Raw genomic sequence first — 24,590 nt, forward strand, 5'->3', positions numbered from 1 at the left:
ACCGCATGAAGTTCAATAAGAGCAAGTGCCGGGTCCTGCACCTGGGACGGGGAAACCCTGGCTGCATGTACAGACTGGGCGATGAGACGCTGGAGAGCAGCCTAGAAGAGAGGGATCTGGGGGTCGTGGTAGACAGCAAGTTGAATATGAGCCAGCAGTGTGCCCTGGCAGCCAGGAGGGCCAATCGTATCCTGGGGTGCATCAAGAACGGCATCGCTAGTAGGTCAAGGGAGGTGATTGTCCCGCTCTACTCTGCGCTGGTGCGGCCTCACCTCGAGTACTGTGTGCAGTTCTGGGCACCACAGTATAAAAAGGACATGAAACTGTTGGAGAGTGTCCAGAGGAGGGCTACGAAGATGGTGAAAGGCCTGGAGGGGAAGACGTACGAGGAACGGCTGAGGTCACTGGGCCTGTTCAGCCTGGAGAAGAGGAGGCTGAGGGGAGACCTCATCGCAGTCTACAACTTCCTCGTAAGGGGTTGTCAAGAGGCAGGAGACCTTTTCTCCATTAACACTAGTGACAGGACCCGTGGGAACGGGGTTAAGCTGAGGCAGGGGAAATTTAGGCTGGACGTCAGGAGGGGGTTCTTCACAGAGAGGGTGGTTGCACACTGGAACAGGCTCCCCAGGGAAGTGGTCACTGCACCGAGCCTGTCTGAATTTAAGAAGAGATTGGACTGTGCACTTAGTCACATGGTCTGAACTTTTGGGTAGACCTGTGCGGTGTCAAGAGTTGGACTTGATGATCCTTAAGGGTCCCTTCCAACTCAGGATATTCTATGATTCTATGATTCTAAGTCTTAAGCTAGTGATAGACAATCTGAATTGGTTTTGAACAAAGGAAGAATGAAAAGATGGATGGGCAGAGAATTCTGAAGAAGAAAAAAAAAAGTGAAGTGTGAAAATGGCAGCATTAACTAAAGTGAAAAAAGCACCTTAGTGAAGAAAGATGAACACCTTTAAATGTCTGATGCAAGAAATTAATTGAATTGACAGAGCTATTTATAAGATTCCAAATGAATTTATTGCCTGAATACCTCTGACAGGAGTTTAATTAAAGCAGAATCTACATATTTTTCAGCTTTTTACGCAGCATAAGTTTATGTCCAATAATACTGTGGGGTAGCTAGGAAGCTCTTAAAACCGGCAGAGAGGAGGAAACATCATCTCCCACATCTGTGCAGCTCATTAGATGCATTAAGGAGTCATTTATTTTCTACAAAAGCTTCCAATCTTACCTGTCCGATTAGTCCACTTAGCCAAAATTTATTGACTAGGCTTCTCCTATACACTGTGGAAACAGGCACCTACAAACAGTCATCTGTCTCAATTGTTGTTCTCAATATCCACTTGGGAAAAAGAGGAAGACAAAGCAAGCTTAATTTTCCAAAATTAAAACTGAGTTTGGGAAAAACAAATGAAGTATAAATGTAGTAAAACACTGCAATAGAAAGACTACAGCACCTTATTTCCTGGTACTTTCAAGGAAGAACAACATGCTTCCAGTACAGTTAGACCTATTCCTGCCTTATTTTTATACTTAATCATACTGCAGGATGAATAGTTAAACTTGATCAATCGTATTCAACCTTCTGCAATTTTTAGATGCCTGTTTTCCAGAAAATTGTAGATGACTTTGGTAATCCCACACATGTTGATTGCATGTAATTCATTAATCCTGTTCACAACAAAAATACTTGAAGAAACGTATTAAAAAGTCACAATTCTTTGTACTTACAGTCTCCTGCATTAAATATAATAAAATAGAACTGATGCTGGTTTTGGCAAACCAAAATAAAGCAGAATTAGTGCATTTCAGTTGCAGATATTCCCCATCTGGCTTGAAATGACACTTAATTCTTTAATAGTAAAAGTTCACATGAACTTAAGTAGATGATCATACATATTATTGATACCATTACTACTCATTTGCCAGCTCACAGTTCCTTCTTTTTTTGGACAGAATTGACGTTCCAATCACCATCATTGGATAATGGAAATAATTATTTGTCTTTATTTAGCTTTTAGACTGGAATACAATGCAGAAGATTTAGAATGCACTGATTTTCCTCACTCATAACAGGGAAGGATTACTAAAACTAATAGTTAAGCACTAGTAAGCAGGCATATATTTTGCATTTAAAATCATGCAGTGTCAACACATCTTCAGAAAAAGGCTGTCAAGGGTTGTGAATTCATTATGATCATTTCCACTAACTAGACAAACCTTGAAGCTTCTTGACAAACACCTTGATTTTGTGATGAACACTGGAAGCTGTTACAGCCTCTCTGTATCATTCTAAGTCGAGGTCACCAAGTACTGCAAACAAATCACAGCAGCTTAATAAAGCTTTTTCAAGGTGATCTCACAGTTCATATTCAAAATAAAATTTGTATTTAAGGCACAATATGAAACAATGAAGACATACTTTGCTTTGATAGCTGTCACGTTCAGTATAAAGTGGTAAAATCACATTTTCTTCTCATTTTATTTCAGAAATCTAAAAATAACTAAAGCTTTAACTATGTTCAGAGTAAGGTCCAAAACACTTTACATATTTGCTATACTTCCTTAATTTTGAGGGCTTCACAGTGTAAACTGCATTATTTCAATGATTTAGGAATGAAGCTGTCTAAACTACTTCAATGGCAAATGACATGATGCCATTTGGCAACACATCAGTGAGGTATCCACGGGAGGTATCTACTTCATCTGGTATCAACCATACAGGTTATGCTGAATGGTCAGAACTGAAAGAAATAAAGGTGTGGGTTTTTTTTTAAGAGATGCCTGGAGGCCAAAACTGGAGAGGTGCCAGTTTGTTTGTGGAAGTGTTTGGAAGCAGGGCAATAGAATAAATAACCACAGGGCAGCGGTCACCACTCAAAGTCTGGAGATAACTGCAACAAAGAAGTGCTATGTCCAGCATCATCAATCCTCGCAACATCCAAGTGCTCTCATTTTTAAGATCCTCTTGATAGTTTTTGTTGTTTGTTTGTTTGTTTAAACCCATAAATAGTTTCTACGGATGATTTTTTTTCTGGCATTATTATGTTCCCCTGGCATTTCAGTAGTACAGAAGAAATTTAAAGTCACAGGGTAATTCACATGGCTCAAATTGATTCCCTCTGTCATCATTTGCAGGTGTTAGCCCATAAACCTTCAGGAATCCCTGACTCTCAACGCTGAAGACAAATGGATGATCTCCATCCTAATTTTCTACGGCCACGAGGTGACAAATAAAAATGAAATGGGTAAACCGTTCAGGTCCATCATTCCTGGGCCTGAGGCCACATGGCAGTGACTGTCCTGTAAACGCTCCCTTGAGCGGGTCTCTTTTGGAGACAGCTGAAGTCATCCAAACCAGAGCCAAGAAGTGAAAATAATCAGTGCCTGAGCTCACTCTGTCCCACTCTTACTTTGTGCTACAGATATATTAATTGAGAACAGTATTTAGTCAAGAAGTGAGAATTAAATGAATCTGACATAAATAATTGAACCATTTTTATTTCATTGTCACCAATAATGGATATCACCAACTACTGTACAGTTGGCAAGACATGCTGTGCACTTGTTCAAGTAATAATGATCTGCTCTGCATGGGTGGTGCTTATTGACATTGAGTGCTTGTATGATCTTTCAGTATTCGTGCTAGGGGTAGAGACGCCTAACTGCTGTTATTGTTAGCAAGTATTATTTGTATCCTACTCAAGAGCCCATACAAATGGAATAGAACCCTGTCACAAGTTAATGGGTCTCTACTGCTAAATCACAACTGCTAACTGGAAATGTCACTGTAAAACTGAATTGAAAGATGCTAATTTTTCAAGCAACATGGATCCTCTGACAGCGTTTTATTACAGTAATGCTATTTACATTCCCTCCCCTGCCCAAGTGAGAAAAATGTGATTTAGAAAGTTCCTGCAATAAATGTTAGCTGATCAGCTACACCCAAAATTGTCTTTTTCTTCTCAACTTAGACATTAAAAATGTAATTTAAAAAAATATCTAATATTAGTATCATCAGTGAGTATATATGCATGGATATTTCAGCTGCCAGTCTCCAAATTACTCATGCAACTACCACAGCTGCTACACAACAGCAGGGGACACAGTACAACTTTGGCTACTCTCTGTTCAAACTTTGGTTGTCACTCCAGCAGGTCAAGGACTGTAATCCTTTACAGGTACTCTGAGAAAATACAGGTGTAGAGAGGGTTAAAGAGTTTAAGTAGAAAGAGCTGTGCCTGTGCCATGCCTCCATTGCCTGGTCAGGTATCTAAGGTAAGGCAATACATAGCTCTTTTTCTACTAAGAAAATGCTGAGGGAGGGGGAGTAAGGAAAGAACTGGACAAGGCCTTGCTTAGTTTGGAAAGGACCTCTGGAGTTTATCTGCCCCAAGGCCTGCTCAGAGCTGGGCCAGCCTCAAAGTTACATCAGGTGCCCAGAGCCTTGCACAACTGTGCTCAGAGTATCAGCAAAGACTCCACAGCCTCTCTCACAACGAGTTCCAGTGTCCGAGGATTCTCACTATGAATACTTTTTCTCAGATAATTTCTCAAAAATTCCAGTGCTGCAGGGTGTCCAGTTTTCATTGTCCACCTCTAAATTGTCTTCATCTTCTCTATAACCAGTCCTGGATGGTGGTTTCTGGATGTCTGAAAATGGCACTTAGATTCCCTGTTACCTTTCTCTGCTTCAGACAGCATAAAAGCAGCTCTGTCACTCTTCTCCAACATTATTGTGCTGCAGTTCCCAGACTGTCCTGGTAGTCCTGTAGTGGACTTACTCATTTGTCAGTGCTCTTCTGTATTGTGTAAAGCTCCCAAACTCTGCTGATCACAGAGAAATCACTCAACTGCTGCCAATTTGGAGTCAGGGCATTCCCCCACCTCCTGGGAGTTTGACTACCTGGGCTCACCTACTGTACTAAGATGGCAACTAAGCTTTTTCCTTATCTTGAAGACCAACCTCTCTCTCTTTTCTCAGCATGTTGAAAGCAGTAGGCTACACACTATCCAGACTTGATGGCACTCTGCTCAAACATAGTTAACAGTAAAGAAAGTTGTGTACCATCAGATAGAAAATGAGCAAATACATGCACATATTAGTATTTAGAGGTCTCTCTGGTCTTGTGCTAAAATGCCAGTGTTGTTCTCCCTGTACTCAGGACTTCTTCCTTAACTTATATTTATAGATAAAAGCTACGTCAATTTTGAAGCATGAATCTGGTCTCATACCTAAAACAGTCTAGTCAGTACCAGTTCCTTCCACTGCAACAGAGGTCCCTTTCATTTCAGGAGCATTTTTTCTGTGACATGATTCTGGGTCAGGCATTTAGAGTAGCAGGCCACATTTCCTAGTTTATTTTTATTTCAGTGCTCTCTTATGAATTATTAATTAGTTAGTATCTTGCTAGTGAGCAACATCCAAAGGTTTCTGCGTAGACTACACCAAGATGTACGTGACCCAGACAGAACCATGTGACAATAACACTGATCTGAACAGTCAGGTAAAAGCAGTGCATTTGGGGCTAGAAATTAACACAAATTTGTGACAGAGCCTTGAAACAGGTCTTTTGCCTGGACCTATGCAACCAAATTTTAAAGAAATAGGAAACTAAATTAGCAGTGGACAAATCTGAGCAGCTACACAACCTGTTTAAGCCACTCTTGAACAGCAACCTGCTGACAGCTACTGGCTTAACTTGCAGTAGTTAGCACTGAAAGCTTGCAGAATTCTCTCTATTTATCCTCAAGATGGGCAGTGAACAACTTCATTGCTTTTTTTCACTGGCTTGCAATTGTTTTAGAAATTATTTTGTGCCAGGACATACAATCAAGACTACAGTAACAGCAGATAGGATAATCATTTAATGACTGTAATTTTGATTTTATTTTGGTAAGTGAGCAGGAAATGCATACTGCACTTCCTTAACTTCAAATGTTTCTTTTGCAGACAAATAGGGGCAAACTATGGGGGAAAAATACCAACAACTCGGTACACAAATAATTCAAAGTAGCTAACATTCACTGTCTTGACTCCTGCACTTATACCTGAAGTCCTACATAAAAAATACCCAGGAAATACACCTAAATCTTTCAGAGCAGCACTCAAAAACCAACACAATGGCTGCAATCAAGAGATTGCTATCCACCAGCTGTTTCAGGAAAATGACTTGGTCAGCATGGTGCTGAAAATCCTAAAAAACAGATTAAATTGCTTTTACCTGCATGAGAAGTCCCTCCGTATAAGCAGTCTTTCCACTCGTACAAGAGTGAGATTAGGCTAGACCTGTAAAACCAGGCTTGATTATAGCTCTGCCTTGAACAAAAGGCAGGACAATTTTGTTTCCCAAAGAGAATAATCTATGTATAAAATCAGTCCTCTGTTTTGTAATGTCTCTTTATTTAAAGGAGGGAGCCATTGATTACCGACGTTCATCAGCCACAACCTAACACTCCATGCTCTGCTGCAGCTCACCTATTCTGGTCAGCTAGTAAAGGTATTGAGGTGCTGCTTCCTCAGGGAAGGAACTGTAGAGCTGCATGGATCAGTTACCTGCACATGCATACACATTAAAGCATGAAGATATGCTGCATAAACCCAGGTTGGTTCAGAAGAAGCATTTACCTTTCTGTGCTCTACAAAAGTCACAGTGATGATGTTGGCCCGCAGTAAAAACTAACACTTTGTAAAGCAAAACTGGCATGCAGCCTAAAGTATTATGAGCTATTTTGGAGAAAACATGAAAATCAGTTCAAAGTAATGTCTGATGCTTAAAAGGCATGAGGAGCATTAATCAGTATTAATATCAAACTATCCCTGATCATCCATAGCAAAAATGTTCATTAAATGTAGAAGATACACTTACTTAATACATATATTTCATATATAAATAACCTAACAGCTCTTTAGTTGAATTTCTAAGAGGCACATCACCGAATAGCTCAGATGAACGAAAACCTTGTGGCTTTTGCTATAAGATAGCATACCATGTGAAACTGGAATTGCAAAATGACCATGTACCACAGTAAGACAAAGCATGTACAATTTTTGTTAAATTTTTCATCAGAGAGCAATGAATCTTTATTGAATGAATCTTCAGAAGATAGAGATGCTGTGCTTTGCAGCTGGCACTTCATCTTTGATGCAACTTACATTTTCTTTTTCCACAGGGAAAAGTCTTGAACCTTCCCAATCCCACCACAGGAAGATTACTTTGAAGATCTACAAATTTAATTTAATTATAGGACAAACTTGATCAATTGTTCAAAATTAATGTGTTCTTTTTCTCCAGCAAAGTGATCAAAAGCCTTTACGGTTGGTATAGTTCTTATTGACACCACCTGGTACTTCTCATCAAAGACACTGGCAGTTCCCACTCACAGCCTCAGGACTTTTCTTCATAGCAATAAGCAGGAACACCTGCACCTGGTCTTTCCATTCGTGGTTATTTTATGCATTCCAGACCTTTTAAAATCTGCTTTCCAGGAACATTTAACCTTCTCAGGGAGATAAAGGAGACCAATTCTTTACTCTGAAAAAAAATAATGAAGTAATAGAATAGTTGGTTTTCTTCTTCAGAACAGGTTTTCTTTGTAGACTCAACTAATTTTAACCTGACAAACCTTTCTGTAAAGAACAACAAGCCTTCCCTGACATTCCCGCCAAGGCTTCTAAGCCTGCTGTAAAAAGAAAAACAACAACAAAAAAAGATGCATTTGACTAATTAGATCACATAAAAAGCACGTTTGTTTTCATGCAAACAAGTTCTTATAATTTTAGTTTTGAACAAGTCCCTGGGAGCTGTGTGTCATGTGCTAAACATCCAGATCAAACAACAGCAAGTGAGTAGCAGAATGCTACAGCATATAATATTGAAGGGAGGGGGAAGTGCCTGTTGGGGATGTATTCACAAAGGTTAACATTCGCCCCTGCAGGCTAACATCTCAAGGCTTTCTACAGAATCAGTAAAGAGAGAAAGGCTCCTCCAGAGGGCAATTCAGAACTGAAGATTCATTTAGCTCCTCTCAATCTCTCTCCGGAGGAATCTCACTTTCCATTAAATTCAGAAACAGCCTGCAGAGATTAGCCTCAAAAAGATCATGCTAGCCTTTGTGAATACTCCCCTGTATCTACCTTCCATCAGTAGGAACAGTGACTGAAATTCACCCCTGAGAGGTATAGTTAGGTGTACTGTATTTAAATACGAACAAAATGTATCACACATGAACTGAGTTTTACTCAGCTGGAGTTTGGTGCTCCTGCCTGTATTGCTGAAATGCTGTCTCCGCAGTGCTAGTAGAAAAACTGCAGGTTTTAGTTTTTTTCACTGCCCCATTAAAGCGTTCTGTTTGATGACTACCTGCATGCTGCCATACAAAGGACTGCTGTGCCCCCAGTATCTTCGGAACCCACTAACAGCTATTCTGCAGTCATACCAGCAGTTCCTCCTCTCACTCTGACTGCAGTGTACTACTGGAGCAGCAACGGGAAGTGGGTCTTCCCTATCAACCTGAAGATGAATTAAAAAAAGATACCTAAACTGTCGAGATCTACTACCCACAATTTTTACGGTCATTATTTAGTAGCAATAACAGTGGAAAATGGTCTTTTAATCTTAAACATGGAAAGAAGTTGGGCCATTTCCCTGGGGGTGTTTAAGGAAAGGTCAGATATGATGCTTAGGGACATGGTTCAGTGGGTGATATTGGTGGTAGTGTGATGGTTGGACCAGATGATCTTGAAGGTCTTTTCCAACCTTAACGACTCTGTGATTCTTAACTCTTCTAGTTTTTATATACTACATTAGATCATTGTTTCTCCCTCCCTGGAAAATACCCATGATTTCATGAAGTTCTGTCAAATTTGAGAAAATCAAGTCTTCTAGAATAGTTTGCAAACCACAATAATGATAGCTCTCTGGGAGTTTTGGTGAGACTTTCCACACTAATGTTCAAGGATTCTGCCAAACATTTTCACAGAATATCTTTGTAACATAAGCCAGCCATACTTTTACAAATAGAGGAAAAAAAGTACCCTTTAAATTGCCCTCATGCCTTCAGCAAAGAAACAACAAAGTTAGTCACAGACAAATGACAAAGTCTCTGATTTACCATCAGTCAAGTTACAATCAGATTCAAAGACTATACTCCAGGCAGAGCTGATTTCCAAAGTACACCCTGAAGTAAGATTTGACCAAAGAGTGCAAGTCTGGGAGAACAGCATTCTTTTCAGAATCTTCTGAGGATTCCCTAGGCCTACGAAGTCTGGTTCTAAACTTTTATTTTGCTATACAACATGTCAGTTATGACTTGGACATAAAAAAATGAACTTGCAAACATCAAATCAACTTGCAGATGCCTACTAAGTACATTCTACTGCTAATACCAAGTGAATTCACCAAACTGAAAAGTTACGTTTAGGTTTTAGAGACCATACTGAGATAAAGGTGTCATGAACCCAGGAAGTACTACAAAGATAATTTATTGTTCCAAATGGACAGATCATTGCACATTATACAAACTGCTTGCAACACAGTATGGCAAACAAATTCTTTATGCTATCCATGCTATTACCTAAGTAACAGCATAACAAATGCTAGACATCATCTGAGATATTTTTACCTAGCCTTCCTTTACATGAACACAAATGCATCTTAGCTTCAAATTGCATTTGAAAAGGTCATGATGGCTTTTTTTAAAACTCTGTCGCACCTTGAGACAGGAAAGAAAGCTTTGATTTTTGTTACATGTTAGTGTAAGGCGTTTTTCAGGTATTTGCTCAACAGACTGACAGAGGAAAAAATACAAGCTATTAACTTAGCTCACTCTAATTACATTGTTGCATTAGATAAATTGAAACTATGCACTCTGCCCTTAAAATCAGTGTTCTGTAGAATTCTGCATAAGAGTATTCTGGCTTCAAACAGATCTCAGAGTATGTTGATTAAAAGGTCACAGGGCAGCATTTTTAATTATTGTCAAAATCTAAAGAAAATAAGAAAGGAATATTTGCATTTTTTTCATATTGTTGTTTATTAAAATAAAGGAAAATCCAGAAATTTACAATTCATCTTGTAGTTGAAAATGTTTATAGTCAAATACCACTTTCAGAAGAGTTTTCCTCTATACACTTAATTTATACCCTCTCATGAAGGCATTTTGTACTTCTACACTATTTGAAACATAATCTGAACATCCTTCTGGAGCATAAGTATTGCACAGCAAAGCTGTATTTCAGACAATCCTCATTTAATCAAGCGCTATATTGCCCATAGTTCAACTTTCTGTAAACTCAGTAAGACACACAAAATGTAACAGGGTAAGATTTGGCCAAATAGATTAAATCACAAAGTAATATTAATAGCTCAAGAAAAGCAGCAACTTCTCTAATTAAAATCCATGACTGGTAGTTTACCTCAGGCAATTTATAAACAAGAAGTTACCCAAACACAAACATTTCAATACATTTTACAACTTCCCTCACAATACACAGAAACAAAACAAGTCTTTTGCAAAGAACTGGTATTTACTGAAAAAGGAACGACATCTTTGACCAGGACCTATACATTCACAAATTATGCTGCAATCCTTTCCAGTTGATGGCATTTTGAGATTACATCTCACAGATTCTCTGAAACTGAATTTAACTTCACAAAATATCAAATGACATTTTAGCATTTTAATACCTCTGTTTTCTCTTTTATCTAAAATATTTTCAGCAATTAAATCTTACAATTACTTTGGAACATTTGGCATTTATTTATTTATTTCAGCAATAATGCACTGAAATCTCCCTTCTATTTGAGCTAAACACTTGAACCATGGGAAAACTGTTCCAAACGTGGAATTTTAGGAAAAAAAGAACAAAAGAAAACACAGACTTTCTAGCACTCAGTAGGAACAATTTTTCTGTACCAGTATCATAAAGTCCCCCTTTCATACAGTAGGTCCAACAGTATATAAAATACTTTAAATATCTACTGATCGTGGCTAAGTGTTTGCCCTTGCAGTTTCAGTAACACCGTTAGAGAGGTCCATCTTTCTTTCAACAACATAAAATGGAATCAGCCCATTAAGTATAGTAGTGAAGAAAGAATCAGTGCATGATTTCATGTATTTTAAAAAGGAAATGAAACCTTATTTTTGTGTCAGAAAAGCTCACATCCTGGGAAGTCATTTTTGGTAGCTTTAAACAGGCCAATTCATGAGTTGCACTGTGGAGTTCCAAAATAAATAGACCTTTGCTGCACAGCAATGTCACTTATTCAAAAAGTTTCCCGCAGACGTTAAGAACTTCCAACTCGATCTCTGGGAATAATCCGTAGATCTGAACCGTGCTTTAGAAATACATTTCCTAAACAAACAAACAAAAAAGAACATGTCACCAAGCAAATGAAATGTTACCTAAACAAGCATACTCCTTTAAAGGAAAATAATATAATTATGTCAGTGTCTAACATCTTTGTAGTAATTTCTCACACACCAGAAATATGTATTTTTTTTCTGTTTCCACAGAATTTTGTCTTATCCTTCCCACACCACCCCTGTCCAAACAACTCGTATTTTGCAGTAAAAATACCAGGCTCAAAGTCATATAATAAGACTTTCAAGTTATGGCCTTTCAAACTTTACATTTCCATACCTGCATGTCTGACTTCACTTATATGCCAGAATAATTTTAAGACCAGGAAACCAAGTTCTAATCCATTAAAAGTATTTTATCTTGAGGTCACTCGTCATGTTTTCATTCCTAATTCTCTGCTTGTTTCAGTACTTAACTGCTTTTAACTTCAGAATCCCAACTGCACTTTTCTTTCAGGAAGGCTCTCTACATATCCAAACATTAAGTCAGACTCAGTGTAGCATCAAAAATTCTTCAACTTACTATTTATTACTGTATAGTCCTGATCGTATCAGATTGTTTAGCAACACACAATATGAAAGGTTTTAATATTTAGATGGCTATTCAGGATTGTCACTACTGCTTTACTCTATTGAACGCACCAGTTGCAAATGAAATCACATTGCTAAACATGATGCGTTATATAATTACTATTTGGGCTTACACTTCTTTTTTAAACTTTGTTGTGCTACTGCATGAAGGAGACTGTATACAATACAATAAAAGGTATTAATAATATATATCTATTCCTATTCATCTTTGTGTTGACTTGTAAAAACACAATAACTACACTTATTTCTCAAGCATGTTATTTCATGGATGTAGCGTGCTCATAAAAAAATATTAATATATTTAACGTTTGTTCATTAGTAGCATGTTGGAACAAAGCTTCCCTTTTTTGGGCTTCACTCTTCTGGCACATGGATAAAGATTTAAATTGTTCTACCTATTCAATATAATGTGTACCAGAAAACCCATTCAAAAGAATGCGTTATCGGAAGATACTCTATTTTTAGATGATATGCTGAGACCACATACAGAAGAGATGAATAATCATCACTGAATCATAGAATATCCTGAGTTGGAAGGGACCCACAACGATCACCAAGTCCAACTCCTGCTTCCACACAAGACAACACAAAAATGAGACCATGTGTCTGAGAGCATTGCCCTAACACTTCTTGAACTCTGGCAGGCTCAGGGCTGTGAGTGACCACTGCCCTGGGGAGCCTGTCCCAGTGCCCGACCACCCTCTGGGTGCAGAACCTTTCCCTCACACACAGCCTGACCCTCCCCTGTCCCAGGTCCATGCCGTTCCCTCGGGTCCTGTCACTGTCCCCAGAGAGCAGAGCTCAGCGCCTGCCCCTCCGCTCCCCTTGTGAGGGAGCTGCAGGCCGCCATGAGGCCTCCCCTCAGCCTGCTCTGCTCTGGGCTGAGCAAACCAAGGGGCCTCACCCCTTCTTTGGGCACTGATAGCTTTATGCCCTCCTTACCCTGTGGCGTCCAGAGCTGCACACAGTGCTGGAGGTGAGGCTGCCCAGCACAGAGCAGAGCGGGACCATCCCTTCCCTCACCCAGCTGGCAGTGCTGGGCCTGATGCACCACAGGGCACGCTGCTGGCTCATGTTCATCTTCATGTGACCAGAACTCCCAGATCCCCTTCAACAGGGCCGTTTCCCAGCCTCACATCCCCCAGTCTGTACATATAGCTAGGGTTGCCCCATCCCAGGCACACAATCTGACACTTGCTCTTGTTAAACTTCATGCAGTTGGTGATCACCCAGCTCTCTGATTTGTCAACAGCTCTCTACAAGGCCTCTCTACACTCAACCGAGTCAACAGCTCCTCCTAGTTTAGTACTGGAATACACACTAGGTAAGTTTGCAGACAGCCCGGCATCCAGTTCATTTACAGAACCTCTAAGAGAACTGGCCCTGAAATGGAGCCCAGCAGAACCCCACCGGTGACCGGCTGCCAGCCTGTTGTAACCCCATTTACTACAACCCTTTGGACCTGACCTGTCAGCCAATTGCTCACCCACTGTACTATGTACTTGTCTAGTTGCAGGCCGGACATTTTGTTCAGGCAGATATAGTGAGAAACAGTATCAAAAACTTGATGAAATTGAAACAATTACATGAACTGGTTTCTGCTGGTCAGCCAGATGGATGACCTTGTCGTAAAAGGGAATTAAACTCATTAAAGAGGACCTTCCCCTCAGGGATCTGTCGTGGCGGAAACCAATGACTGCATTCTCTTTCACTGTTTCAAGCGTTTTTCAAAACCCCTCTAAACACAAATCTCTCACACCAGTAAACCAGAGAACTAAGCTTAGCAATCTTGATGAAAACAATTCACGTTGCGATCGCAATCATAATCTGAAGTTTTAGAACAGGACACAGCTGCATCTCATGCAGACAGCAGTTCACCCCACCTCTCAGTCTGCTTCCATCATTAATATTACACTGGGTTTATTAAAGTTATGGCATACTATTCCCTGAACTATCGAGGATTTCAAATTGAAATCAATACAGGAATTAAGTGTTAAGCCGAGCTTTTTCAACTTTCATTTCCCCTGCTCCATGGAATCACATAGGGAGAATGAAAGTCATACCCGAGGACTGCTTTTGATTAGAAAGGTTGGGAAACAGTGGAAAAGGACAAAACCTCTGAAATCCCCAAGGATTACTAAGATTTTATTCCTAGATCATCTTGTTTCGGGAAGTTTTTGAAGACTAAAGTAACTGTTCAATCTACAGGAACTTAAATAATATAAATAAAAAAAAAAACAACACTAAGTTCTAACCTACTTATTATTTTCTGAAGTGTCAATTAATAAGGCTGAACATAAGGTTATATTTAAGTTATCTATGTTTACTTGTAAACTTTGGACAAGATTTTGTTCTGAGTCCTGGATTTGGTGGTCTTCTCCCTTGTACTCCCTTCTTTCAGTTTAAATCAATACCACACAGCAGTGTAATGGTGAGCAGTACCTTCTTCGTTTAAAGAATATATATGTATATATCCTTTAGCCTCATCTTATATTTGCAGATAAGATTAAGACAGCAATGAAAACATTCAGCATCGACAGGATTTTCATTTACTTGAATCTTAACTTGGAAATGCTATTTTATATTACTGCGGAGTAATTCGTGAACATGTATAAGAAGTTAGCAAACTTTGCAAAGCAATTAGTAAAGCAATTAGAGATGTGAATTAAATGTGCATAGCTGCAAGCATGATAAATGTCCATATGGACGTTTTCATTCAGGAGTAAAGTAGTCCCAAACCGATTAACTTTGAAGGATTAAGCTACAGCTATTTTGGGCTACATAATGCAGAAGGAAACTATACTTGTGAGGAAGAGGAACACCGCAAGTATACCTTAACTTAAACAACTGACTTTACTGTTTTGCATAGGTGCTCTTCAGTAGTCGTGTGAAAATGTGCTTGTACATGTGGGTAATGATCTAGTAGCTAATCTATATTGTTAGCCTTATCATCTGTTTTTAAGATACTTTTAAGGTCATATGATCATAATGAGGACAGCAGCAGCTGAAGAGTGCCTGAGGCAGTGCATCTGTCAAAGCATAATGTGGGTGTCTTAAGGCAAGCCCTGGGAGGACAAAAAACTCCTCTGGTGCTGACTTGATGTTCTCTTGATTTTCATTTTCAGAAGTTGTTGAAGCAATTGTAGACCTCAGAAATGGGTCACTATGCTTAAGTGGTTCTTTTTACAACTCCAGTAAATTCCCCACATTAATGTCAAGCAATTGCTCTTCTATCACATACTACATGCTCTGTAAGGTTTTACATTATATTATTTATTTTAGATCACTAAATATACTAATAATACCTCACTTTCTCATTCTCTTTAGATCTGAAAAAAAAGTATGGTATCTTCAATAACACTTGACAGACGGAGGGCATAAATGAACAAAATTTGGCAAAGACTTCATGCAAGAAACAGAAGCAGCAATGAACTCTCCATCAACTGCGCATCACATTTGCGAGCAGGAGTCAAATCAGATTCACAGTTTCCTCTGGATGACTGTGTTCAAGAAGCACCAAAGGCATTTTTATTATTTTTAGTAGAAAGTTATGACCCTAGCAAGATATCCCACTCCACTGAACTCTCATCTCAAATGGGTCTAGATCAGGTTATTGCAATACTTTCCAAATTAATTTAGAAATGTAACTTTCCAAGAACAAGTCCACAGAAGCCAGCTTCTGGACAGCAGACTATTATTAGTCCAATTCAACATCTGTACTAGGTCTCCATGCATTTCAGGAGGTGATGGGGAAGAATTCTATACTTTTCTGTGACAGAGACAAACTCTTAACTCACAGCAAGCCTCCACAGTGGAAATCAAAGACTTCTCACTTGGAATCACTTGTTGAGAACAAGAGGGCTATCTGCAAAATGATTCTATCTTCTTGAAGATGTACTTTCCAAAGCGCCTGCAGTTCCTGCTCTAAAACTGAGTATTACTTTCTAAACATAACTTAGCAGAATGGCTACTGAAATAGCAAATAATGGACAAGTATAGGGCAGAGAAAAAATACAACTATTACATTATATTTTAGTAACAAGTAAAACAACACTGCTCTTTTAGACTGCACTGAATAGCTAGGTCTTAAAGATCAGCAGTGCCTTATAGTTTCACAAACTAACAACATGAACAATAGTTATGTGGATGTAACCTTTTCCTCACAACACTGACTGTAGTTTCCAACTACTGATCATTCTTTTCCTATTTAAGAAATCAAAACTTAAGATATAAAAGTCAACCCAGAGTGCTATCCATTAATTTAACAGAAAATTAACTTTTTTTTTAAAAAAAAAATACTAGACTCCATAAATAATAACTTACCTGCTGTCTGTGCAGGGTTTATTCCTATTCCATCTAGAAAAAAAAATGTTAAAATAGAAAAAGACAAAAACAGAGGGGAAGGTGAAAATTGAAATAACACAGTTTATTACACTAAACTTACAGCTCAAAAATGTAATATAGCAAGTCAAATACACTTAGCACATCAGTACTTCAAGCAAGTATTTCTTATAATCAAAATAAGTCTTATCACAGGAACTAACAAGAAATCTTCAGCACAGGAAATCAAAACTACGTGTTAGGACAAAAACACTTCAATGAATAGTATTAGTGGTTTAATACCTTCATCCATGCATAAGTAATATAAATAATGCCACGATATTATCAAGTTCAGATTGCAGTCTCTACAGCTTGTGAAATAAAAGATGCTTCTGCTTTTATTAATGCTCCTTAACTGAAACTACAATATAAAAACTATATACTTACCATTTGTTATAATGGCACTTGTTGCTGCAGGAACTTTGAACTAAAAGAAATTAGAGTGAGACAAAATAATGTAAGACATATTTAATCCTGAAAATATATGGGGAGCATTGAAAACAATTATCATTTTAGTTGGTTCAGTTACAAAAGAATTATGAGAAAAAATTCCCCTCAGATTTATAGATACAGCAAAATAAAGGTTTACAATTTAATTTGATTAGACACCTCAGTACTGAATAAAAATTTGCAATACTAAAAAAGATGAAATTCAATTATTATTACTCACTAGATAAATATATAAAAGTTAAGGATATTAGTTCTGATTATACTAAATAAAGGAACACCTAAAACATGCATGGAAATGAACTTCTAAGAAGCATATTTATTATGTCATATCAAATGCTCAGCAAGCAATACTTTTAAAAAAGAGACAAAGAATATATATGTTCAAATTTTCCAGAATAAAAATTAGCAACATCAAATCTTGAACCCAAAATGTGTATGTGTATATATATATATATATATACACTCACAGGCATACTGACTTCATACTGGTGTGCTCGACATTTACAGAACTAGAATAAGAGCTAGTGTGAAGACATTATATACGAGGGGGAAAAAAAAAGGTTGCATCTGATACACACATATAGTTTGCTTTGAGAGGGTATCTTCTATCATGCAAATAAATTCTGAGTGCTTGGTAGCACCACCATGAAGATCATCACAATGTGAATTTCTCGTTTGCCTGACTGAGGATGGTTGGGAAACCAGAATTAGCTTTAGCTCATCTTGCTTCATTTTGACCTATTTCCTAGCTTTCTCCCTGGCTCTGTTTGGACCTCTCCAACTGCTCTGCTCCAAGAATTTACTCCAGGAAGATATGCTTACAAAAGGATGCACTAAGAGCATCAGATCTGTGATTTCCTATTATTTCTGACATCAGCCCCAGCAGACTTTGTACCCTCAGTCACGACCCCACGATACCCACCCCTACGCATATCATATGCAGTCGGTCTCACAATATGAAAAGCCCTGCACAGGTGGAGCTGCACTGTACACAGACTGGAAATTATGCCAAAAGATCTCAAGTTCTGGAGAAGCCAAAACCAATTATTTCTTAGGACTTATTTCTGTGACTACAAGAGTTCGACAAAGCCTAGGTAAACATCCTTGCACTGCTTAATGTGGTTGGATCACACAGGACAGAGGGGTAGGCAGTGTGAGTGTAAGCCAATCAGTCCTACTTGGCTGTTCTGAGGAGCAAGGGGTACCTTTGTACTGAGCTCAATTAACAACCCCTTAGGAAAAAAAAAAAAAAAAAAAAAAAAAAAGGTATACAAGCAATCAGCAAGTTTCACTTAAACCCCCTCAGAAAACACTTTTCTTATGCAAGAAAAAGGAAAGCTTATTACGAATGCTAGCTAACACTGAATGCTTTCCTGTATGAATTATAGAACTCTCCCATCTGCTAAACAAATCACTTCAGCCAGGCCTTTCAATGGCATTCATTAATTACACTTTCCTCATTTTCTAATTGCTCAACTCAAAATTTTGAGGTCTGATTTGCAGAAAACATGCACTAACAGCAACAGCTAGAGCTCATGGAAACACATGCTTAATTATTAGTATACTGAGAAAAATGTCTTTTTTTTAAAAAAAAAAAACACCTCCAGACACACCAAATTAGCCTTTTAACTTAGTATCTCTTAGCTTTGTATTCACAGCAGGTAAATCCTGTCACCTATGCATCTTGCAAAAATTACAATTCTCATGCTACCTTGCAAAAGACCAATTAGGTACCAGGGTCACTGTAGGAAGGCCATGAGGAGAGGAAGAATTTGTCTTCAAAGAAAGGATTGAATAATGAGTTGATAAACTGGGAGCTACATATTTCACAGTAAGAATGTAAAAAATAATATGCCACCTCATAATAGCTAATGCATTGTTGTGGTTGAACAGTGACAGCAGCTAAGCACTACGCAGCCACTCTCTCACCCCCCTCCTTGGCAGGAGGGAGTGGGAGTAAATGAGATGGGGAAAAAAAACACATTTGCAGGTTTGAGATAGGAGCAGTTTAATGTAAGAAAAGCAAAGGCCGTACAGAAGCAGAATGAGAAAAAATTATTCTCTGCTTCCCATGTGCAAGCAATGTTCAGCCACTTCTTGAGGAGCAGGGCCTCAGTATATGCAGCGGTTGCTAGCTTTCTAACGCGAGTCCCCTTCTCCTTCCTTCAACTTTTATTTCTAAACATAACATCATCTGGTATGGAGTATCTCTTTGGAGAGTTTGAGTCAGCTGTCCTGACAACATCCCCCTCCCCACCTCTTGTCCGTTGGCTTTTGGCTCAGGGGATGGGAAAGCTGGTGCGACAGCCTTGGTGCAGTCCATTCCTGCTCAGCAATAGACAAAATGTGATACCAGCACTGTTCCAGCTACAGGTGCAGAGCACAGAACGACACAAAGTCAGACGGATACTTAAGTGGCAAAGAAATTCTGTATTCCGTAGATAATCCCCAGCTTTCTTTGAAACCCAAGCAGGAAACATCCAGCCCCAAACACACACACTTTACAAAAACAGCTTACTTGCCTCAAACACCTTATAAATTGATAACTGAGGCTCCCAAGTAACTTTTTTTCAGTGCTAGGAAATACATGCCAATATCTACGGTAAAATCTTAAAGACGGCAATCATATACAAACAATTATATCCCTTTCTTATTTTTTAAAATGCCAACAATACCCTACAGCAATAAGCTCATTTTTTTTGCACAATGAACAGCAGATGAGTGTCACAACATCAGAGTAACAAAATAGTTTCAAAAAATATATGGTTGTGAAAGAATAAAATTGAACTTTGCTTCCTGGGAATGGGTGACAATTTGAGTAACAATTCCTCCAATGTAAGAGATGCTGTGCAAGTATTCTTTAAAGGTGTACCCAAGATATGTATCAAGTGGCTCTAACTACTAGTACTACTGATAAATAAATAAATCAATAGATACCACAGACTGTAAATGTAAATTAGCACTGTCACAGTGAACACTGACAACTGTGGAAAGAACTGCAGATATATAAAAACTACAGAGAACAGTGTTCCCAATACTCCGCACTTCAATTTTCTTTTTTTTAAATATAGCCCAAAAGAAAAAATAAGGGAAGAGATAAATTTGCATCATCTAATCTACTGCAGTCAAATGTGCATTTCGGGAAGGGCTGACTGCTGCAACCAATTAAGACTTCATGAGCCCTTCCCATTTAATGATCCAGTTCTTTCATTTCCAGTTCTGCCAGTCTTTGTTATGTGATGTGCTAGAGATGACACACAAAAATCTCCAATATGCATCTCAGTCATTTCCCAGGAGGAAGGGATGCATCTTGCCTTGGGCAATAAAAAGAATTCAGGAAAAAAAAAAGTAACCTGTGATTGAAACTTGATAAATATGAGGAACGTTCTACATCATGGCTATGGTCGACTGTTCCAGACGAATTCTGGTTGTGATGTGGCTGAACTGAGACACTGAAAAATGTCTCAGCAGAAAACTTGCCAAGGCTGAACAGCCCAAACTTAAATCCTCTTCTGTCCTCAGAGCTTTGGTCATTCAGGAGATAATGTACTTCCTGTGGAGACTGTCAAACATCTGCATTCAAAATCTGGGGCTACAATTTTATCTTTTCCTTCTATGTTTAGTATAAGGTGCTATGAAACTGGTACACGAATCACGATACACAGGATAAGCTAATGTCAATTTCTCTCTCATTTTTTCCAATGCCAGGTTCATGAAGGATCTTCTACAAGAATGAAGCTAATTTTCTCTTTTATCTGTTTACAAAGCATTAAGTTCTGCCCTGAGATGTGAAAGGTTTCAGAAATGCATCAGCAATGACAACTGAAAACAGCTTCATATTCCGAAAAAACATATGTTTATGTTATTTATTTCTATTTAACACCAACAGAGGCTAATACAAAAGTGCTTCACACTGTTTTCAAGGCAAAATTAATAAAACATCCTTTGTATTTTCTTTAAAATAGTATGTTTGTTACATAAACATTTAATGGAATTACCCTTGTAAGAATTAACCATACATTCCATCCATCCTTTTACATTCCATCACACATTTTCTATCTTTCCTGGGTGCCTCCAAAAATGTCTATAATAACTCTTTAAAAAGGTGCTGAATCAGAGTGGTCTGAGGCCAACCACCAAAACTTCGCTGAACACTCAAAATCCTCGCATCAACTTAAAAAAATGGTTTAGTTAAATGGGAATATTTAAGTAATTAATTCTTTTCTAAATCCACCTCATGGAGGAAATTATCATCACGCTATCACAGTTCCACAAAAGGTCCAGTATGTACGGTTTACAGGTTTGAGGGCAACTCTCCTACCACACGTGGCATCTCTTTCCTGATGTCTGTCCCTCCCATCTTTCCTGTTACCCTGTACTAGCATTAGTATCATGCATCCATGGCGTGAATCCAGATTACACGTGTGAAGCCACTGTGTTTTTGACAACTTTATTTTACATTTCCAAATGCGTATCTCTTAATCTTGGCATGTTTAATCTGAAACCAACAGGATACACCTCAAATACTGCACATAGGTAATTTAGGTACCTATTTCTGGATTTTGGATGCCATGTGAAAGACCAAATGCTCCAAAGCTAAGAATGCAAGTCTCACTTAAGCCTGTTTTTTGAATCTAGCCCATGTGTCTAACCTCAAAGCCTTCATAAGTCTTCCAAATGAAAAGATTACTGGAACTGAATGTGAGAATTTTCTTTAAAAAAAATAAGAATGTTCTGGCTATTCTACGTAAGTAACTCAAAACATTAAACATGCAATAGCAATAACTCAGAATTCCTTGTTATTGTAAGTTTTTACACTACTGATATAAAATTAAACGTGAAGAAAACCAGGCAGTCTGTCTGTCCCTGCTACTGACATGCAAATTGTGTAAGAACTGCTGAATTAAGGATTCCAAAAGTTCTGACGGATACACTGACATGACTAAATCAGGTGTCCGCTCATATTTAACGATAGCATTTTCTGTGCTGAAATGAGCACTGTATTCCACAATTAAGAATTGCTTTTAGGAACATTCAAAAAATTGAAAGGTGTGTAACTTTCTACTTACTTCTTCCGCAGCAAACTTCAAGACAGCTGTGAAAGGTGTGCTTTCAGGCACACTTAACCTGAAATGACAATTTAAATATAGTCTATGTGACTGCTAACGTACACAGGTAACCTATTTCTACTTGGCATTAAACTACTACATACAGCGTCACTTTTACTAGTTGAAATACTCTTACCAAGCACGTGCATGTATGGTACATAATCTAGATCAAAGCCTTTAAGGCAGCACAAACACACACGCTCCCTCCACCAGCCAAAACGATGAAATGAAATAAAACCAAACCACCACATGGCTCTGGCCCACGTCTGCTCACGCTGCCACCGGCTTCCACGGCCTCCTGCGACACCGCAACCCCCCGGTCCCCCCGGCCCGGCACTCACACTTTGTAGGGCAGCCGCGGGTCCGAGGTGAGCGTCACTTTAAAGGTGACTTTCGACCTGGGGAGAACGAGGAGAGAAAGGAGCGGGGTTAGGGCTGTGGGGCTACGGCTGCAAGGGGCCGTGAGGGGGCTATGAGGAGACAGTGAGAGAGCTGTGAGGGGGCTATGAGGAGACAGTGAGAGGGCCGTGAGGGACTACGAGGGGCCATGAAGGAGCCGCTCCCCGCGCCGCTTGCCCCCCACGTCCCTCACTCACATCCTGCTCCCAGCGCCGCCGCCACGTCAGCCGCCACTCGCCTCACGCAGGGGGCCTCCGCGGCTCCTTCCTCCTCCCGATCCGCCCGACGAGGGCCTGAGCGAAAGAGAAACGCTGGAAATGCCCTGCGCGGCGCCGCGGGGGAAAGGGAGAAGGGTTTCGGTGCTGACGCCCTACCGCCGCTCAGAGGGAAGGGAGTGAGAGTGGATGAGGTGAATTGGAGCAGAATGTTCAGGTTTTCTAATGAGGCAGCAGCGGCGGCCGTTCCGCGGTGCAGGGAGGACCCAGGGCTGGGCGCAGCGCGTTGGGCCGGCGGCGCTGAGGGAAAAGGGGAGGGGGTGGGGGGAGCGGTTGTGGTTGTCAGGCCCAGGTCCTGTCACCGCACCCGTGTGTCACACCGGCTGGAAGCAGCAGTTGAAGTTGTGTTTGGACACCAAGGGATATGTTTATGGCAGAAAAACAGCACTTTTCGATTTTGTGACTTTTGACAGGCCCATTCGAAAGCTGAATGAGACTGTATGAAGATGCAGTGAGGTTAGCGAACAATAAAGGAAGGTAACACTTGTCTTTAAGGCGGGTTCATCCATTAACGCAGGGTATGACCAGGTTTTCAGTGCTTGCTGTGTCAGTGCTACCATTGCAGAAAACGTTTGGTCACACAGCTCTCATATATATTTTTTTTTTTTTTAAAAAAAAAAACCTTTTGCGGGAAGCAGCTTTCAGTGTGGACTGAGGCGCTTGTCACAGAATCACAGAATCATGTAGGTTGGAAGAGATCTCCAAGATCACTGAGTCCAACCTCTGACGTAGCACTTACAAGTCCTCTACTAAACCACGTCACTAAGCTTTACATCTAAACGTCTTTTAAAGATCTCCAGGGATGGTGACTCAACCACTTCCTTGGGCAGCCTATTCCAGTGACTAACAACCCGTTCAGTAAAGAAGTTCTTCCTAACATCCAACCTAAACCTCCCCTGGCACAACTTTAGCCCATTCCCCCTCGTCCTGTCACCAGGCACATGGGAGCATAAATCAACCAACCCCCCACCTCGCTACAGCCTCCTGGTGATGGCAAAACTCTTTGCTGTGTTCAGTTTAATTGGGGATCTTACTAGGATTAAAGTAGGAGAAATGCAGTATAAATTGACACATTGGAGTCACCAGTTTTCTACTTAAGGTCTAACTCAGTGCTCAGCTATGAAATTCAGTTGTTTCCCCCTGTGTTCTTGTTTGAACACAGACAGGGCTGAAAGTTTCACATAAATAAATAAATAAATAAATAAATAAATAAATAAATAAATAAATAAACTCACTAGCCAAATTTCCCTGTGTCTCCTGCATTTACCTTTACGTGAATGCTACTGTATTTGCCTTTCACAACTATATCACATTGGTGGCGCATGCTTGCTTTGTAATCCATTAATGATCTTGTGGCTTTTTCATCACCCTGCTTCTAAGAGATCACAGCACAAGCTGGAAATAATTAATTCTCGGATTGTGTAACCCTCCATTTTGTGTAGCAAAAGGTCATCCCATATTGATTCTTGCCATCTTCAAAATCAGGTAATTATTTTTGTATCATGTTGTGGTTTTGATTTATACAACTCTGTGTCATCTGCAGCTTCCATTAATGCACTGCTCTTTTCTGTGCCAAGGTCATTAATGCAGATGTGAAACAAAGGACTGATCCTTCTAGAACTTCATTTCTTGCCTTTTACTCTGAGGAAAAAAATACACACAAATCATGCTGTTGACTATTTTAGTACCCAGATGTACTTTGTTGAAGCTGTTTTGAGTACACGTGGAGCATAACATTGTTGAGAACAGTCTAAATCCAGGATGGGGTAGTCCTGCGTTTTGGCCGCATGGGCTTCTCCTCTGTCAGGCTAAGGAACCAACACTAGTCACCGGGTAGAGAGTTCAAGGAATTGATTTGGCATAAATAAATAAATAAATAAATAAATAAATAAATTTAGGTGGTTTCATTTGGTTTCTTCCTGAACCAGCACAAAGAAGAACGTGAGCAGAAATCTTGTGCAGGCATCAAGAGTGTGAGAGTAAAGTTATTTGGTGGAAAATTCAGAGACAGCATTTT

At 39.4% G+C, this 24,590-nt stretch overlaps 1 protein-coding gene across 1 annotated transcript; it reads right to left on the bottom strand.

Annotated features, from left to right (window-relative positions):
• Positions 1-9,474: 9,474 nt before the first annotated feature.
• Positions 9,475-22,617, bottom strand: UFM1 (ubiquitin fold modifier 1). The gene is made up of 6 exons (XM_035323983.1): positions 22,496-22,617; positions 22,241-22,297; positions 21,861-21,918; positions 16,729-16,768; positions 16,285-16,317; positions 9,475-11,362 (listed from the first exon to the last, which is right to left on the bottom strand). Coding segments are annotated over exons 1-6 (258 nt in total). The 5' UTR covers positions 22,498-22,617; the 3' UTR covers positions 9,475-11,294.
• Positions 22,618-24,590: the final 1,973 nt, after the last annotated feature.

Source organism: Oxyura jamaicensis, chromosome 1 (genome assembly GCF_011077185.1).
Source record: "Oxyura jamaicensis isolate SHBP4307 breed ruddy duck chromosome 1, BPBGC_Ojam_1.0, whole genome shotgun sequence".
Classification (NCBI taxonomy): Eukaryota; Metazoa; Chordata; class Aves; order Anseriformes; family Anatidae; genus Oxyura; species Oxyura jamaicensis.

What these genes read in the sequence shown, in the direction of transcription:
- UFM1 (XM_035323983.1), bottom strand. An exon ending in TGAAGTTTGCTGCGGAAGAA is followed by an intron (nt 16,769 to 21,860) that starts GTAAGTAGAAAG and finishes AATTTCTTTTAG; the next exon opens with TTCAAAGTTCCTGCAGCAAC. An exon ending in AAACCCTGCACAGACAGCAG is followed by an intron (nt 11,363 to 16,284) that starts GTAAGTTATTAT and finishes TTGTTTGTTTAG; the next exon opens with GAAATGTATTTCTAAAGCAC.